This window comes from Acipenser ruthenus, chromosome 5 (assembly GCF_902713425.1).
Source record: "Acipenser ruthenus chromosome 5, fAciRut3.2 maternal haplotype, whole genome shotgun sequence".
Lineage (NCBI taxonomy): Eukaryota > Metazoa > Chordata > Actinopteri > Acipenseriformes > Acipenseridae > Acipenser > Acipenser ruthenus.
The window spans coordinates 7,747,537-7,765,730 of record NC_081193.1 but is presented as its reverse complement, the minus strand read 5'-3'; the positions used below and the strand labels follow the sequence as shown (position 1 = coordinate 7,765,730).

At 38.1% G+C, this 18,194-nt stretch overlaps 1 protein-coding gene across 19 annotated transcripts in view; it reads left to right on the top strand.

Annotated features, from left to right (window-relative positions):
• LOC117403113 (myelin transcription factor 1-like protein) overlaps positions 1–18,194 on the top strand; it is a 102,471-nt gene that overhangs the window by 41,782 nt on the left and 42,495 nt on the right. For 17 of the 19 annotated variants that reach the window (XM_059023599.1, XM_059023608.1, XM_059023602.1 and 14 more), the window contains 2 exons: positions 8,854–9,230; positions 13,688–14,662. In XM_059023599.1, the coding sequence (XP_058879582.1) occupies positions 8,854–9,230; positions 13,688–14,662 (1,352 nt within the window). The remainder of the gene's footprint in view (positions 1–8,853; positions 9,231–13,687; positions 14,663–18,194) is intronic. The other 2 variants (XM_059023609.1, XM_059023590.1) reach the window with 1 other exon arrangement.

The window sequence follows — 18,194 nt, the reverse complement described above, 5'->3', positions numbered from 1 at the left end:
TATACTACCGGAATGTTCTAATGGTAATCAGGCAACAATTCGTGGTAATCAGATAACAACTGGATGCCAGCGTTACCTGATTGTGAAAATTTGTTGATTCTAATTGTAGTCTGAGACAGCCAGTGTTTTTCACACCAGTAAAAATAAGCATTTTCCATGTGTGAATATGTCTGCTGTCACGCTGTTAACATTGCATTCATAGACACCACACTGCTAATATAATTGCATTTATTTTATTTTATTGTCTATTGTCTAACCAAATATCTTGACACCATTACTTAGGGATGGTAATAAAATACAAATGCAATATACAGTATCCTTGTTATCTCCCTGTACGTTGTATGTATCTTTCAATTAAGTATGTATTTCATGTTAACATGAGAGCTTGCATTCATGTAAAGGCAGTGTTGAAGGTGTGTCTAGGATTTTGATTGAATAGTCTGTTTGAACTGGAACAGAATCAAAAAGTGGTGCAGTACATTGTTTTTTTTTTGTTTGTTTGTTTTTTTAAATCACACAGGTACAGTATTTCTTCACAGTTTAGTCCATACTAACAGTAGCTCTTAACTCTCTTTAGACTGGAGATAAGAAGATTCAGTGCTTTTGTATCAAGCATGATCCTAGTCATTGCTATGGTCCGTTTTTTAACATTGGCCCTAATGTGTAATTACTGGTACAGTGAATTAGGAATCATTGAACATTATAGCCCTGTTTTTTGTTTTCTTTTTTATCTCAGGCTGTCATGTTGCATGGGACCACCCAGACGGTAGAGTGGCTAGTGTTAGTTGCCTTTTCAATAGGAAGTCTTTTGTTCAGCCCCCTCTGAGAAGTCAGTCGAGTTTAAAATCATTATACTGTGACTGGCTCGGCGCCTGTCTGAAAGGAAGGTAAATCCCACTTGGTTTGTGGAAAATATCACCATGGAGACCTGAGTTTGCCACACGTTCCTATAGATCCTGTTAGATAGGAGGCAGACAGCCAGATGTATAATTCTATTACAGCACAGCAAGGGAAATGTTTTTGTGCCCCTATGCCAGTGAGCAGTATGGGGGTAGATTGATATATCAAATGGTGTTAATGACTAACTGGAACTGTTACCCAAATATATTTTTTAATTCATTTTTTATAAAAGAAAAATACACTGTATATATATATATATATATATATATATATATATATATATATATATATATATATATATATATATATATATATAGTGTGAGCAGGGAGAGGGTTCAATTCCTCCCTGCCTAAAAACATGTGCGTATGCACGTTTTCTTAAATTTATTTTATTGTTAATTATCCCCTGCACCTGGAAGTTAGTTGTAAATTAGAACCAGGTGCAGGGTATTTAAGAGGTGCAGTCAGTCTACACTGGACTGCTGAGTAGAAGGAGACAGAAGGTGTGCTCTGTTTCCGAGCAGTCAATGTAAAAGTAAGTGCTGTGTTAAAAACTGTGTGTTTTGTTTGTTGACAGGTAAACGGCTTAGCCGTCCTGCGTGTTAGTCAGGGACCTGTTCAAAGTGAAGTTAGGCTCTATGTTTGAGCTACTGTAGGTGTTCATTTTGTTTTTGTTTGGTTGTGGATGCCTTATTAAAAATAGTGCAACCACGCTTGAAAATCCATTTCTGTGTCCTGGGTCTATTTTAAAAGGGGCAACGAACGACCATGAGTGCTGGCTGTGTTACATATGGTGGCAGTGAGTGTGGGCACCCTACGACCTAGCAAATGGATTTAAAATAGTTGATCACTAGGATCATTAGGAACACTGCTGCTCAGGTGGAGCAGAAGCTAGGACTGCCGGAGCGAGAGTCGACCGAGCTGGAGCTGTTGCTCCAAAAGTGGGAGTTGAAGCCGGCAGGAGAAGCCGAGCTAGCTATCTACAGCCCAAAAGGGAGAAGCCGAGCTGTCTTCAGCATCTGAGGAGGGGAAACTGGTGCTGTCTCCGGAGCCAGAGAAGGAGCCACTGCCATCTCTGGAACCACAAGCTGCAGTCAAGGGGGAGGAGGTGAGCAACCCACCTCCATCACAACCTCAGCAACATCCTGTGGGAAGCACTCCAACACTGTTAAGAGCGGTCCCGTGCCCCAGCTGCATGGACACCAAGCCGGAATGCCCTGATCTTTCTTTGCTGGACCTTATACCCAGGTCACAGCACTGCCAGGCACAGTTCCTTGCCTGGTCCCTTGCTTCACTCCCCCTTTGGAACCCAGACATCGCTGCGCAGGAGGAAGACGTCACTGCGCAAGAGGCAGACGTCACTGGTGTTCCCACTGCTGGTTGCTGCATTCCCCCTAACTACTGCTCCACTCCCCCTGGTTCCCAAGACGTCGCTGCGCCGGTTCACAGCCGCGCAACTCTGCTCGTCACTGCTCGCTCCCAGTCACCGGCCTGCGCTGCAGTCACCCAGCGCAAACTGTCCGGGTCCCTCCTTGCCAGTGCGTGGTCCCTTCCTGAAGGCATCGGATGAAGGACTGACCCACCCGTGGAGAAGGGCGAAGATTAAAGAAATCGGACATGAGTGTGGGTGGTCTTTTAAAGGTGGAGGGAAGTGGCCGTTAAATGGCCGGTGTCGTAAAAAGACATGGGGGAGGATGTGTGAGCAGGGAGAGGGTTCAATTCCTCCCTCCCTAAAAATATGTGCGTATGCACGTTTTGTTTAATTTATTTTATTGTTAATTATCCCCTGCACCTGGGTAGTAATTGGAAATTAGAACCAGGTGCAGGGTATTTAAGAGGTGCAGTCAGTCTGCACTGGACTGCTGAGTAGAAGGAGACAGAAGGTGTGCTCTGTTTCTGTGTAGTCAATGCAAAAGTGCTGTGTTAAAAATGGTGTGTTTTGTTTGTTGACAGGTAAACGGCTTAGCCATCCTGCGTGTTAGTCAGGGACCTGTTCAAAGTGAAGTTAGGCTCTACGTTTGAGCTAGGTGTTTATTTTGTTAAATAATCTAAATTATATATATATATATATATAATTCTAGGTGATTCAATACTGTTTCAAAATTGTATGTCAATGGCAGAACCAGCCTCCATTTCATTTAGATGACAATGGAACTGAGTTAGTTGCATTTTAAAAATGTTTTTAAATACTACTTGCAACTTTGACACGTGACACCAATCGTTCTGTCAAATCGGAATGAAGTTTGATCCAAGGTTGAAAAGGTGAAAGGGGGAATCGTAGTCTGATATTTTTTATGACTGTTTATTGCTATGTGTTACTATGAGAGGTTAATCTGTGTTAAATGAGTTTAACACAGATTAAATTGGAGCTGCTTCACCATTTAGAGCTGCTTTGTTGGACAACATAGTTACTTTTATTGCTGAACATTCTCAGATTGTTGTCCTTGTCTGAGCAGATGATACAAATTATCCAATCAAAAAAGTATTACCTAAAAATTGTAAAATAAATACTATTTTGCACCACTTTTGTGCCACCCTGTATTGCAGAGTTACAGTATTTTATTTGAATGACATAATAAATAACCTTTCAGTCTAAAAATATGGCTGGTGGAAACTCCTCAAGATAAGCTGATCCTACATTTGCAAGCATGTTTGAGTTGAATGCTGATTTTATTGTAGGACATTTATTTTTGTCAGAACTATAAACGGATAGATTTTCCATACAGCACAAGGAAAATTATTTCATTTTCAGTTGTTGTTGTTAAATCAAATACCATTTATTTGTTCAAATTAGGACCATTCCGCCTCAGAGTGAAAAGGGATGAACATCCTTACCCTGCTAGAATCCAAATCTGGAATATTTCACAGCTGAATGACTCCTAAATAACCGTGTGAGACATACAGTGTTGTCACTGACACAGACTGCGAAAATGAGGCTGCTTTGCTTCCAAAACACATCCATGTTTTTTTGTTTTTGGAGTATTTAACTTTTTATCAGTTTTTTTTTTTCCAGTAACAGACCGCATTGATCAGTTATGGTATCATTTGAAATTCATATTAAGGTTATCAAAAATTATTCAAAACTGGAAAGGCGCAATCTGGAAATTCTTATTTTTAAGTTTGTTCTCTGCCTTGAAATAAAGCTGATTGGAGGGACAATCGAGGGATAAACAACAGCTCCTGGGACATATAATGCACTATATATATATATATATATATATATATATATATATATATATATATATATAAAATCTGAACTCTAACATTTTTATTTTACAATAAGTAATTTATAAGGGAGTTATTTTTCAATGCATGATAAATTATACAGTGCCTTGCATAAGTATTCACCCCCCTTGGACTTTTCCACATTTTGTAGTGTTACAACATGGAATTAAAATGGATTTAATTGGGATTTTTACCATTTGATTTACACAACATACTTAACACTTTGAAGGTGCAAAATATTTTTTATTGTGACACAAAAGTTAATTAAACAAAAAAAAAAGACATTTGTTGGTTGCATAAGTATTCACCCCCCTGAGTCAGTACTTGGTAGAAGCACCTTTGGCAGCAATTACAGCTGTGAGTCTTTTTGGGTAAGTCTCTACCAGCTTTGCACATCTGGATCCTGCAATTTTTGCCCATTGATATGGGTTTTTTTCAGCAATGGCTTCCTTCTCGCCACTCTTCCATAAAGCCCAGCTTTGTGGAGCGTCCGGGTTATAGTTGTCCCATGGACGGTTTCTCCCATCTCAGCTGTGGATCTCTCCAGCTCCCTCAGAGTTACCATTGGCCTCTTGGTTGCTTCTCTGACTAATGCCCTCCTTACCTGGTCACTGAGTTTTGGTGGACGGCCTTCTCTAGGCAGAGTCACGGTTGTCCCATATTCTTTCCATTTTTTAATAATGGATTTAATGGTGCTCCGGGGGATGTTCAAAGTTTGGGATATTTTTTTTATAACCCAACCCTGATTGGTGCTTCTCCAGAACTTTATCCCGGACTTGTTTTGATAGCTCCTTGGTCTTCATGATGCTGTTTGTTTAGATATGCTCTCTAACAAACTCTGGGGCCTTCCAGAAACAGTTGTATTTAATCTGAGATCATATGACACTTTAATTGCACACAGGTGGACTCCATTCAACTAATTATGTGACTTCTGAAGGCAATTGGTTGCACCAGAGCTTATTTAGGGGTGTCACAGCAAAGGGGGCGAATATTTATGCAATCAAGACTTTTCAGTTTTTTATTTGTAAATAATTTTGAAAAATATGTAGATTTTATTCCTCACTTCGACATTATGGACTATTTTGTGTAGATCAGTGACAAAAAAATCCTAATTAAATCCATTTTAATTCCAGGTTGTAACACTACAAAATGTGGAAAAGTCCAAGGGGGGTGAATACTTATGCAAGGCACTGTAGATTTCCTCCTCATGCCAGAATCTAACTACATTTAAAATGTGTTAGAGAGCTGGCCCCAATATAGGGAGAACCTCAGACTATTTTGAATAATGTGGAGAAAAATAGGGTTTTCTTTGATACAACAGCAGGAGTCCAGGTGTATTTACTTTATTTACAAATTTCAGCACAGCTGTTGCTTGGGTACCAACAATGGTTTCTCCTAGCACGTTATCTCTTTACACGATACAAGGTGGAAATTCCCCAAAACATAAAACAAAATGCTGTAATAAATCTGGAAAATTACTGAACAGTCAACGTTTATATTTACAACCTATCACAGAGAATTGCGGGCGGGTTTATCCACTAACTGTGGCTAAAACTAACTGGTAGGTATCCTCGTCTGAATCATCACTCTCGCTGCCTGAAGAGGTTAGACTACAGTAGTCTAACAATAATGTCTCAGACAGGTACCATTGTATTGTGTTGGAATTATTCTCTTCATCCATGATTGTATATCTGCGTGCAATTGTGAAAATCAACGCTGGTCATGTAACATCACCGTGCCATGTTTACAACGCAGTGCACTGAAGCTTGTCATGGTTTGAACACTTTGGGGGTGATGTATGGATACACGCAAAGTGATCTGCAGGTGCAAAACCCCCATAATGCTGCAGTAAATCGTGTTTAGCAGCTGTAAAGTCTGATTTTACTGGCCCGCTAAACATGTGGCATGTGTAAAGAATGGTGTTGCACCCGCTATCAAATTTACACTTTCCCATCATTAATGCATTAAAATGATATTGAAATGCATTCAAATGAAGAAAAGAGCATGGAATTGGGCGGGATCTGGATACTAAGTGGGTGCAAACATTATAATGTGATGTAAAGGTTTTGCCTTGCTAACCCTTGAAAAACTTTACATCTCTTCTTACAAGGTGCAAACCATTATAGAAGTGAGTAACTAAGAGCTGTATAAAAGCACACACCTGCAGAGACCTGTCATTGCCTTCAGGATGGCTGCTGTGGTACACTTCCTGATGCAGCAATATTTGGCTCTTGTTGAGGAGAGACAGGAACACGTTCGGAGGAAAAGGGCAAGACGAAGAAGACCCCACATATTCAATCTCTGGGTCATGAATTGAGGGATGAGCTAGACCGCTATCCCTGCACATGTGAAAGTGCTGTGTTTTCTGCACTACTGGTTCCTTTCAGACCACAGCTGGAATGTCTGGAGGGATACAACATGAATTCCACAAATGTGAAAAAAAAGTAGTTCATAAATTATTTTGTATTAAATGTATTCTCTAAAGGGGTTCCCAAACTGTGGTCCACGACTCAGTCCCGGGTGATGAAAGTCCTCTCGGGGCACAGAAAAGAAAAGAAAAGTTTTCTGAGAAGGAGCTGAGAGTCCTTACGGCTGAGGTCACTCAGCATGAAACGGAGCTTTTTGGAAAAGCCTCAGCTATCATCAGTTATGCTAGTATCCTTAGGAAATGATATGTATTTGCCTGACCTTTTTTTAGCATGACATCCATAAATTTGCCTAGCCCTGGAAAAGGTGGATTGGGGTATTCTTCAAGTTGTTTTCAGCAAAAACGAAATACAATAGTTTTAGGTCTCCAGGTGCCCATTTAATTTCTTTTAAAAAAGATTTACATTGATAGTTGAGTTCTGAATATGATACAAATAGTTTAAAACAATTCCAAAAAAAGAATCATGTCCTCATTTGCCTTTCTTTAATAAATATCTAAATAAGCTGCCTTAGAGACAGGATAAATCTCTTTAATTTGGTGACCACTTATTTTTATTTCTATGATAAAAATGTATTACAGAAGAAGTATATTTTATCCTGCAAAAAAATAGGAGACAAATATTAATGCTATCTGTTGCATATGAGTGATAGCTATATAAGTATTTTACTTTCACAGCTATTAGTTTAATAGAAGAAAAACTAATTGATAAAAACATGTTTTTCCTTCATCAAAAGAGGCAAATGTCAGGGCTTGAATTACTGGGGGGCTAGGGGTGGGGTCAATCCCTTTAAGTTTCTCCAAATAGTTTTATTTCCAGATTTCCTTTTAAGGTATTTCTTATAACAGAAAGGAGCCTGTTAAAAACGTGTTACTTGTATGATGGCATTTCCTGCCTTGTCTATGCAGCTTTTCAGTACCAATCAATGATAACGAGAAAGTATATTTTGACAATCTGAAAACTTATTTGCACATTTTACATAGGCAAATGCTCATGCTTATATTACAGAAGATTAAATAGTATTCCTTTTGTAAGTAAAGAAGCGAAAACTTTTCATTTACTCAGAACAGGAATACGATTTAATCTTATTACACCTTGACCCATGTCTCAGCCTATACTGTTGACTCAAAAAAAATAAACTCCATCCAAGAGCAGAAAATAAATTAGCCTTTGTTTATTGCACACAGTCAAAAGATAGGATATTTCACACATTTCATCACCTTTAATAGTAATAGTTTAATAGCAGAAAGTGGCTGAACAAAATTCCTAGTATCTATTGATCACGGCACACTAATGATCCAAGCAGAAACTGAAATAGAAAAAATATACAGAACAAATACCATGTCATATTAAAATGGTAAGAAATTAAATATTTTGAAAAAAATAGATCCTATAAAGTAACCATTTAATAAAAAAGAAATATTGAGCGATCTAATGTTTATATGCATGAAGGGCCTGGTTTGTAGATTATGTAGATGGAAGATTAAGTAGAAGATGGAAAGTGGAAATCAGAGAGAGAAGATGCAGTTTCTTAGCCAGAAAAGGGACTAGATTTGCAGTAGTATCAACAATAAAATAGAATTTGAAATTTGGAATTTGATATTATTGAATTGCTACTGTGTAATGTAATAACTATACTTGTTGTGTAGAAATGAAATTTCAAAGACAATAAGATCATTTATTCACAAAAAATGGTTTTGAAAGTGAAGGATTCCACTCTGAATATCACCATTAGCCTCTGCATTCACTTTCAATATGATATTAGATCAAACATTGCCAAACAAAAATAAAATTGCCATTAAAAATAAAAACCCTAGAGCTTCCCCATAGCTTGGAAGTTGGAAGTTATTTACAATATTTCCATACTGTCCCAGTTTAAGGACTTAATGATCTGGTCACCTTAGTTATACTGCAGTAACTACAATGCACAAAATAAGAACTGCGTCACAGATTTGTTGAAGTGTGCAGTATGCTGTAATGATAGTTACTGTACATGTTTAATTGCTGTGTAATTAAATAGCAGGCAGCCAATTCTGCTGGGTGACTGAAGAATAATCCACTCAAGAATGGATTTTAAACTTTTGAGCCTTGAGTGGAGAGTAGAGTATGCAGTCATTCATGAATGTATTCTTCATCCACTTACATAAGGAGGTGAATAAATGTACCTGATAAAACATGTTGTTTTCAGACGTGAGGTACCACCAATAGGTATAAATAAAATATATCAACAGGTACCTGTTTTTCAGATTCTTTGTAGAATACATGTATTTATTGTATTATAACTCATACCTTTGTTCTGCAGTGTGTACGGTTGCCCATTGGCAAAGAAAAGGAAAACACAAGACAAGCAGCCTCAGGAACCTGCTCCCAAGAGGAAGCAGTTTCTAGAGAGAATGGAAAACTCGTCGGTGGATGAGTGCTACGAGACGGATGGGATGGAGGAGGAAGATGAGGAGGAAGAGTACTCTGATGACAATGAGGAGCAGGGGGAGGAGGAGGAGGAGGTTGTGAGAGAAGATGAAGAGGAGGAGGAGGAGGAGGAGGAGGAGGAGGAAGAGGGAGTTGAGGAGGAGGAAGAGGGGGAAGATGGAGGTGAAGAAGAGGATGAGGAAGAAGATGAAGAAGAAGAAGATGATGATGATGATGATGATGATGATGAAGACAAGTGCAATGAACAAGGTGATGTTTTTTTATGACAGATGGTAATGTTTATAAGATTTGTCCTAGGTAATCACTGGTATGCTAATATTCCACATTTCACACTATCTCAGATTATCCTTTTTTAATCTTAATCTTACCTTTCTCTTTCTTAGCATTCAGCATTTATAAACATTGAAAACATAATGTCAGGCTCTAAACATATAACCACTTTAATAATTAATCCAAACCTTAAAATATTCAAAGAACACTAATGATGGCACTAGCCAAAGCAAAACATTGAAAACTGTGAATTAGTAAAGACACCTTAACAGTGAAGTATAGTACATGTCGAATTTACTGTCAACATGGCTTAACTGTGAATCAACCAAATAGTGTAACAAGCAAACGATAACATAATAAACTGTATATGTATACATTGTGGAAAAAAAGGTTCACATCTACATATTGCCAAACATTTGCTACACAACACCCACTTACATTTAAAATAGATGTTGTTTTCTTTACTATAGCGTTGATTAACGTAAGTAACCTTTTATGATTGTTTTCTCCTCTCAGCCTGCAATAACCTCCGCTATAACTAATGGTGCCCAGGCTACATTGAGCTGTTGGCTCATTTTTGTCATGTCACACAGGCTGTTCTATTGTTCTGGTCTTCAACAGTCCTTGTTTTGCGTGCCTCTAATTTCTATCTTTCTTGACATTAAGTTCAAGAGAGATTAACGCTGGATGCATGTTTAATTTAGTTTAGGTTTGTTTTGTATTCCATCCCCACTAGAGACCTCTCTGTCGCTATGTCTGCCCTCCATGGTGGCTCCATGGCTTGCTCAATCCTCAGTTCCCCCTAAGGCCATGATACTTCTTCAGTTTAACACTGTCACACAGTTCTACTGGTGTTCCTTTTCAGCACTGTCTTCTTGGGTATAATAAGGAGCAACAGCTGTACCATTTTTCAGTGTTTTCTACTGTTACTGCAACAGCTTTTCTGCTAAAGTGGAGATTCAAAAAAATAATACAGCACTATTGTCGTTTCCATGTTCTTTGTTATATGGCAACATTCAATCAAGCTCTCTAGGGGAGCATTGTATATGTGTTTTAAATTAAGGGCTTTCATTTAGAATGTGTATCCAATGATGTAATAGGACTGAATATCACCATCAAATCTGGGACACACTGTACCTGTAATAGGGACACACTATTTTACATTTTCTTTTCTTCTTATTATCATTTTTTTTCTTAGTAATTATTTATCTGTGATAAGGTCATGTTTTATTTATCTGCTCAGTTTATTTATCCTTGACCTTTTCACACCTGGTTCGTGATCACTTTAATTACTCTTTCATTGACTTCAGAACATTAACTTCATCTCTAATATCATGGTGTTTGGGATTTAAGTACTGCTGCTGCTGCTTATTTTTCCCCCACAGTGCTTACTACTGATTCCTCCTCTCAATGGCCTTCAACTTTGGAATTCATTACTGTATATACATTAAGTTTCAATTGGGGAAAGTTGTTAAACTAGGCTATAAAACTGGCACAACTGATCATATATATTCAGCTTTTGCATGTGGTTCTACAGTAAACAAATTGTGGTCATTGCTATTGTCATGCTAATGCTGTCCATCAGTTCTGTAAAAAAAAAAAAAAACTGAGCAATTTCAGTCTCTACTTTGGTACCCACACACATGTTTTTTTAGCAGCTGTTCTGTGACTCTTCAAGGATCTATAATAATGAGGTGAGATGTGGCAATTTCTGACTGAAGCCATCAGCAAGAATGCAAAAAAAAAGCCAAAATTGGTACTTATCCTTCAGATTACTGAAAATTAGAGTTTGGTAACCTTTAACAACCTGTCTCAATCATAGGCAGCGTGTGAGTCTTTCGTTTGGGGAGACTATTCCACACTTTTCCCCCGCATCTATTGAACCCAATGATGTACAGTAAGAGGCACACATATTTTATATATAGACGTCATAATCACAAACTACAAAGATATTCTTCTCCGAAATCGCTAGTCCGATTGAACCAAACCCAATGGCACATATGATCATAGTGTGGTTGTCTTTAAAGGGTGTTAAAGGGAAGTTGCTACAATGAAAAACATGGCGGCCATGTTGGACGATATCATCAACATACAAAACTGGCTTACAAAAACTTTGTCTCTGAAACCGCTAGTCTGATTCAATCAAAAACTGGCACACATGATCCTAGTGTGGTTGTCTTTAAAAGTTGATCAAGGGAAGTTGCTACAATAAAAAACATGGTGGCCATGAGGGGTGACATCATCAACTCACAAAAATAGCTAATAACTCCTTGTACAGTGCAGATAGGGCCATGATTACTATGGAAGACATATAGCCCATGACCTTTGACCTCTCCTAAAGGTCAAATGTAAAACTGGCTTATAATTCCTGAGAGAGTGCAGATAGGGTCATGGTACTGGAAGCCGTAAAGTTGCTGACAACTCTAGTTTTTTTATTACTCTGTTACTAGTGAGTCTGAATACTAAGTTTCATTAATTGCGTTGAGTTTGAAAAATAGTTTGACTGACGGACACAAATAAAAGCTGTAAACCGGATTCATTCTCCTGCGTCTTTTTGAGAACTTGTACTGTATAATAAATTTATAGCACAAAACAGACCTCGAAACCTCAGGGATGCTACATAAATATTTGACATTGTTTTTTTTCCCCCAACATAAGGCAGCCAAATAAATGAAGTTTAACACAGCGCTAGCTTGTACTTTAAAACATGTTATGACTATTTAAGCAAATTAGAAAAACAGTAAGGATAACAAGCTGCACTGTTTTTTAAAACCATTAAATCCATTAACCTGTTCTGCAGTCCAACAGTACCTACACCAATTTCAAACACCATTTCCATCACTTCACACCAATTTAAATAAATTATTAATCCTGACTATTAAGCTTCTAAACACGCACTTACTATCGCACTTATAATCAAGGGACATTGAACGTATTTCATAAGGTACATTTGCAAAAAAAATAACTGCACTCTTACCGTAAACTTTCGAATATCTATATGGGGCTCAGATCGGCGGGAAGAATGGACGTTAAACCAGCCAAGCACTGTCTCCTCGAATGACACTGAAATGCAACTAAATCCTGTATTTTGGACCTTGATGATACTGCAACAGGACCGTCATAGCCTTGTTTACCTGTGTATCTGGTAAGCAAAACCATTCATTTTCATCAGAATATTAAAAAGTGTCCTTGCAGACACTTTTTCAGAAGTTCAAAATACCCTGCTTTCACTGAAAATGGAGTGAAGGACTGGAAAAATCTAAAGAAAAAGCATCAGAAACATTCATAATCTGGCACCACAAACAGTGTTCTGAAAGGTGGCATTTGTTCAAACAGTCGAAGGAAGTATGTTCTGACTGTAGCGTCACAGTTATCAAATTCTCACAAAATGGTGGTGCGTGAAAACAGACAGTATGCTACGAAAATATTTTCTGTAAAATCAGATTCGGATCAAGATGTTTGTATAGATAACATCAATTCAAATAAATGTAGAAATTGTGAAGAGGATGTTCCAGGCAAGGAATGAGCCAAAAGATTCCGAGTTTTTGTCGGCTGCCTCCTGCAGATTGGCGGGAAGAATTCACGTTAAACCAGCCAAGCATTGTCTCCTCCAATGACATTGAAATGCAACTAAACACTGTATCTGTACTACAGTGTTGATTTTGATATCCCAGCTGCCCAAGCGGTCTGGTGGTTGTGCAGTAGGAAAACAAGAAATATGTTTGTCAGACCTGCTTTCCGTGGTTGCGTGAAAAAAAAAATCGATCTTCTCCCACAAATATTTTTTGTGTTGGTCAGAACAATTTCTTGTGAGGGTTTGGGCAAGCTTCTTATATGCACCGCCTATGCTCTCAATGTAATGCAGATTTTTTAAAACTATTCAGTCATTTGCACAATGTAACCTACATATAAGCAAAAATTATTGTAGGCATAAAAAACAAGACATTATTTACACGCCACAAAAAAAAGACACAAGTCACTACCATTGTAGACATATCTTGAAAAAATAAAAACTTTAGAAATGTTTAATTAAGTAGCTAATTATACTTGATTTTTCATACCAAGCAAAAATAGGCCTGCACAATATTCCAAAATATAAATTGTAGCTCCAATTTTATTATGTCCTAAGTTATATAGTTTAGTGATGTATGTATGCACTCTATATACTATTATAAAAAATGGATACCAACAATGGTATTGAGGCTTATTATTGATAGAAATTGTGGCGTTATCATTAAATATCAGTAGTTATAAACCCTTACCAGTGTCTCCTAACAATTTAAAACAGCTTGATTCCATCTTGCTTTTGACACATTCAATTTAAACCCAGTTTAGGCTGGCTGACCTAAATAACTGGTTAAGCTAAATAACTTCAAATTGAAATACATAGTTTCTGCTTCTGAAAAACTAGAATGATCTGTTTTGTCTTTTCATAGAAGGTGTTCATATGGACTGCAGCTATTCCAAATCCAACCAAATGGCTGAGAAGGATGACAACAACAACAACACTGAGTATGACAATTACGATGAGCTGGTTGCCAAGTCCTTGTTGAACCTGGGCAAAATAGCAGAGGACGCTGCCTACCGTGCCATGACGGAGTCCGAAATGAACAGCAACTCCTCCAACAGCATGGAGGATGAGGATGACAATGAGAACGAGAAGAACGCCAGGAAAAGCGAGCTGAGCCTGGACGTGGACAGTGACGTGGTGCGGGAAACAGTGGACTCTCTGAAGCTTCTGGCACAAGGGCATGGGGTGGTGCTGTCGGAAAACTATCTGGATGGGACAACGGCAGAGAGCAACAACAACAACAGCTGTAGCAGAAACGCTGGAGCAGGCATCCAGGGAAAGCACACCAGTAATGGGCAGGATGAAAGTGATGAGGAGGTGTGTCTGAGCAGCTTGGAGTGCCTGAGGAACCAGTGTTTTGACCTGGCCAGGAAGCTCAGTGAGACGCAGCCAGCCGAGAAAAACCACCAGCAGCAGACACCCACTTACGCTGACTGCCAGCAGATGAGCAATGAGAACAATGGAGCGGGAAGGATGCTGGAGCGCAACTATTCAGACATGGTGAACCTCATGAAGTTGGAGGAGCAGCTCAGCCCCAGGTCCAAGACCTTCTCCAGCTGCGCCCAGGAAGACGGCTATCATGACAGGGATGAGGACACAGCCTCGGTGACCTCTGACCGCTCGGAGGAAGTTTTCGACATGACCAAGGGCAACCTGACATTGCTGGAAAAGGCAATCGCCTTGGAAACAGAGCGGGCAAAAGCCATGAGAGATAAAATGGCCATGGACAGGAGGGGCAACATGGGAATGCTAGATGAGCACATTCCGAGGCAACACTGCGGAGATGAGAGGAGACACAGACTCCATGACGGCCACATGAAGAAGCCATACTACCCGAAAGGTAAAGTTTGATCTTTTTGGATTGCTAATCAATGTGACCAGTATCACAAAGTGAAGATAAAATATGAAGTACCAGTATATATATAGCTTCAAACCAAGACCAGTTATTAATTAAGTCACTTCACTATAATATTATAATAAAGTTATATATTTTAGAAGTAATATTTTTATATGTTTTGAAACATGACACAAAAGAAAGAGAAAATAGTAGATGAGCATGAACCAGAAATCCTCCTGAAAAACACAAACATGTAAACTTCAGCAGGGAAAGTAGTAAAACACGACTAAAGCTGATAAAAGCTTTGAAAACTCCTGTCCTTGGGGGTCCCCAGTGCTTCATCCAGCAAAGGCACTACCTCATGGAGTCCTTTAAATCACATTAAAATATATTCCCAAAATAAATATGCACAAAGTATAACGTCAAGTATAACAAAAACAAATAGAAAGCCTGATTCCAAAGTGTGCCCTTCATGGATATTAATGTTACATATAGTTAAAGTAGAAGCTACATTTTATCTTTCTACATTTAATGGTGATCTATGTCCTATTAATGCAACCATGATTAAAAAAAAACAACAAAAAAAACCTTTCTACAATTAGGAAAAGCAGGCCTACTGGAGAGATAACTATTGATATTCATTGCTAAAAAGCAAATGCACAGAGTATGTGTAACAGATTGTCTGGGGTGGGTGGCATCATGATTTATAAAATGATCATGGCATGACAGTTACTGATGAAGGCCCTCCCACCTTAAAACTAAAAATGCCAGATAGAAACTGAACAGTATCAGAATGACCGATAACGAAAGACAGGGCCACTGACTGCACATTAATTATACTAAAATGGTAAAGTAGTGGAAACCATTTGCTATGCAAGGCATGGTCTGGCCAGGACCACAATCGATCTCTATTGCTTTCTCATATGCATTCCACTTCACTGGCTTCATGCTGCTGTCGAGAGCTGCTGCCTGCTGGAATGTGAAATGCAAAGCACCAAAGGAAAAGTATTCACATAAAAAAACACAATAATTAACCCAGCCATGCAGATATGCAAGTCACACATGTATACATATCACTGTTATATAAGATGCACCCCTATTCTACCATCTAAATAATCTGCAGGCAATACAACAGTATTATACAACAGTACTTCCAAATGGAATCTCTCTTGTTTTAAAAGGTGAACATTTCCCACATCCAGTATCTAAAACATGCATCCGTTTCTTCCTATAAACACGTTTCTTGTCTTTGCAAATTATGTTTGTCTGTTTTGACATCTTCAGTGGATTGGATATCTATTTTAGTCTGTCTTTATTGCCAGTAGCTTTAGAATTACTGTGCAGGTACTGAATAATAGAGAATTAACCAATTTGTACATTCATTTTTAAGAAAACATTTTCATAAATTATACAGAGGTGTACATTTCAAAATGTGCCTGTTTGTTTAAAATGCTCATCGTTTCTTTCCTTAATCAAGTAGGAACTGATTATGAGTTGTTATCAGGCTAAAATATGATACCATAATGAAACATATACCCACCCTAGGCTCACTAATAGCCATCTTGGCCATTGCCAAGATTTTATCTGCATGGGAAGTCTGCTTGTCAAAGGCAGACTGATAGGGATGTGGAGAATGAGGGGGTGGAGATGTAAATTAGTCTTCATTGTGAACGGCTCTTTATGAAAACAGAATGTCTGACATTGCTGGTACTTCACTTCAGAATGGCCCCAGTTCTGTTCTTGATAATGTTGTGATTGAAAACCACTTCTAATGCATTGTACACTTCCGTTACTTCAAGGGGAAAAAACATCTAACAAGAAAAATCAGGTCTCAGTTTGCATTTCTTGGAGACTCATGGACTACCATGTATCACAACACAGGTTATCCATGACCTCATCGATTGTAAATTGTTTCCAAATAAGTCAAATGGATGCCTTTCTGTCTAACTTTAACATATTCAGTGCCAAACAGTGGGTTGGCAATAGACAAGATATTTTGTTTTCCTTCAAAAATTCTGAAAGGAGTTGTGTGTCCAACTATTTCTTTAGCACATGGTACCACATGGACTCAACAGAAAGAGTTAAACTATAGCCTACTGCTGTAACTTCTTTAACATAATAGCCTGTGTTCACAGATAAGCCATGGAAAATATATATGTTGCTACTGGTTTACGGAAAGCAGAGAATTAAACAGTAAGTAGCTTACATTTTACTTTCCCCTTATATTTGTATGATGTTTGCTATCATCAGCGGTTCTTTATTTTTTTTTTTAAATAAGTCTGTGTTCAGGTGCTTTGACTATGAGTTCAACAGCTTCTGGTCATTTCTAGTGTCTATTAGGCGTGTGCTGATACTTGTACTCGTAATTTCCATTAAAGAATTATTTATGTGTTGATTTCAGAACGAGAAAAGCTGTGCATTCCACACCTTTACAACTGACTACAATGGCAATGAACTTCCTCATTGAGTGTTTAAAACCAAAGCTAATTTTCCTCTCGTCCGGGTCGCTGACATTTTGTATTTCTGTAAACTGACAATGAGAACAAAATTAGCTTCCAATCATTTTTTTTATTTTTTTTAAACACTCAATGCGGAAGTTAATTGTCACTGAATGGTACTTCATTATAAAGGTGAAGGAAGGACAGCTTTTCTTGTTTTGAAATCAACACATTAATAAATAGGTGTGTTTTGATATATTCAATACCTGCCAATAAATGCTTCATTAATGGCAGTTATGAGTATCAGCACACCCCTAATCTTCATAGTACTGTGTATGGCAGTGTATTGCCAGCAAAACAGAAATGGCAGATCACTAGATTGTGCTGGCTCTTACTACTCTTAAGACACTTGACATATATCTGTGTCAGGCGACTAGAAGAGCAGCTCCTGAACAGACATGAAAAAAATTATATATTTGAGTAATTGCATTATGAAAAGGTAAAGGGACAGTAAAATAATAATAATAATAATAATAATAATAATAATAATAATAATAATAATAATAATAATAATAATAATAAAGTCTGAAACTCTATAAACTCCATAAGCATTACATCAGTTTCTGCATGAAGACCTTCAAGCACGTGTCTCCAGTCAAAGTTTATAAAGCTGGGGAATGGTCAGAGCAAAAACAATAGGAAAATAAGTCCAGTAGAATTCTTCATGGTTAATGCTTTCAACACTGTTAAACTCCATTGATGGCAACGTATGGAACTACCAAAAAGTCTCCTGAGATGAGCTTGGGTAGAATCATCTAAGGATCCGCGCACAGGTGCTTTCTGAGATGCTCCCTGAGGTTCAGAACAATGTACTTGGAGCGACCACCTTTCCCAATGCCAAGAGCGTTAGTCAAAGAACTACAGCATTCAGTTACCTCTGAGGGAAATCTGTGACTCAATTCAGGCTCAGGGATAAACAGATTGGAGATTCTGTATCCATCACTCTATCTATAGATTGTAGATTTAAATGGTCTCAAGCAGTTGTAAAATTTGGGCAACTCTATAGAAATGAAGCCTGAACAATTGGTCCCACTCAG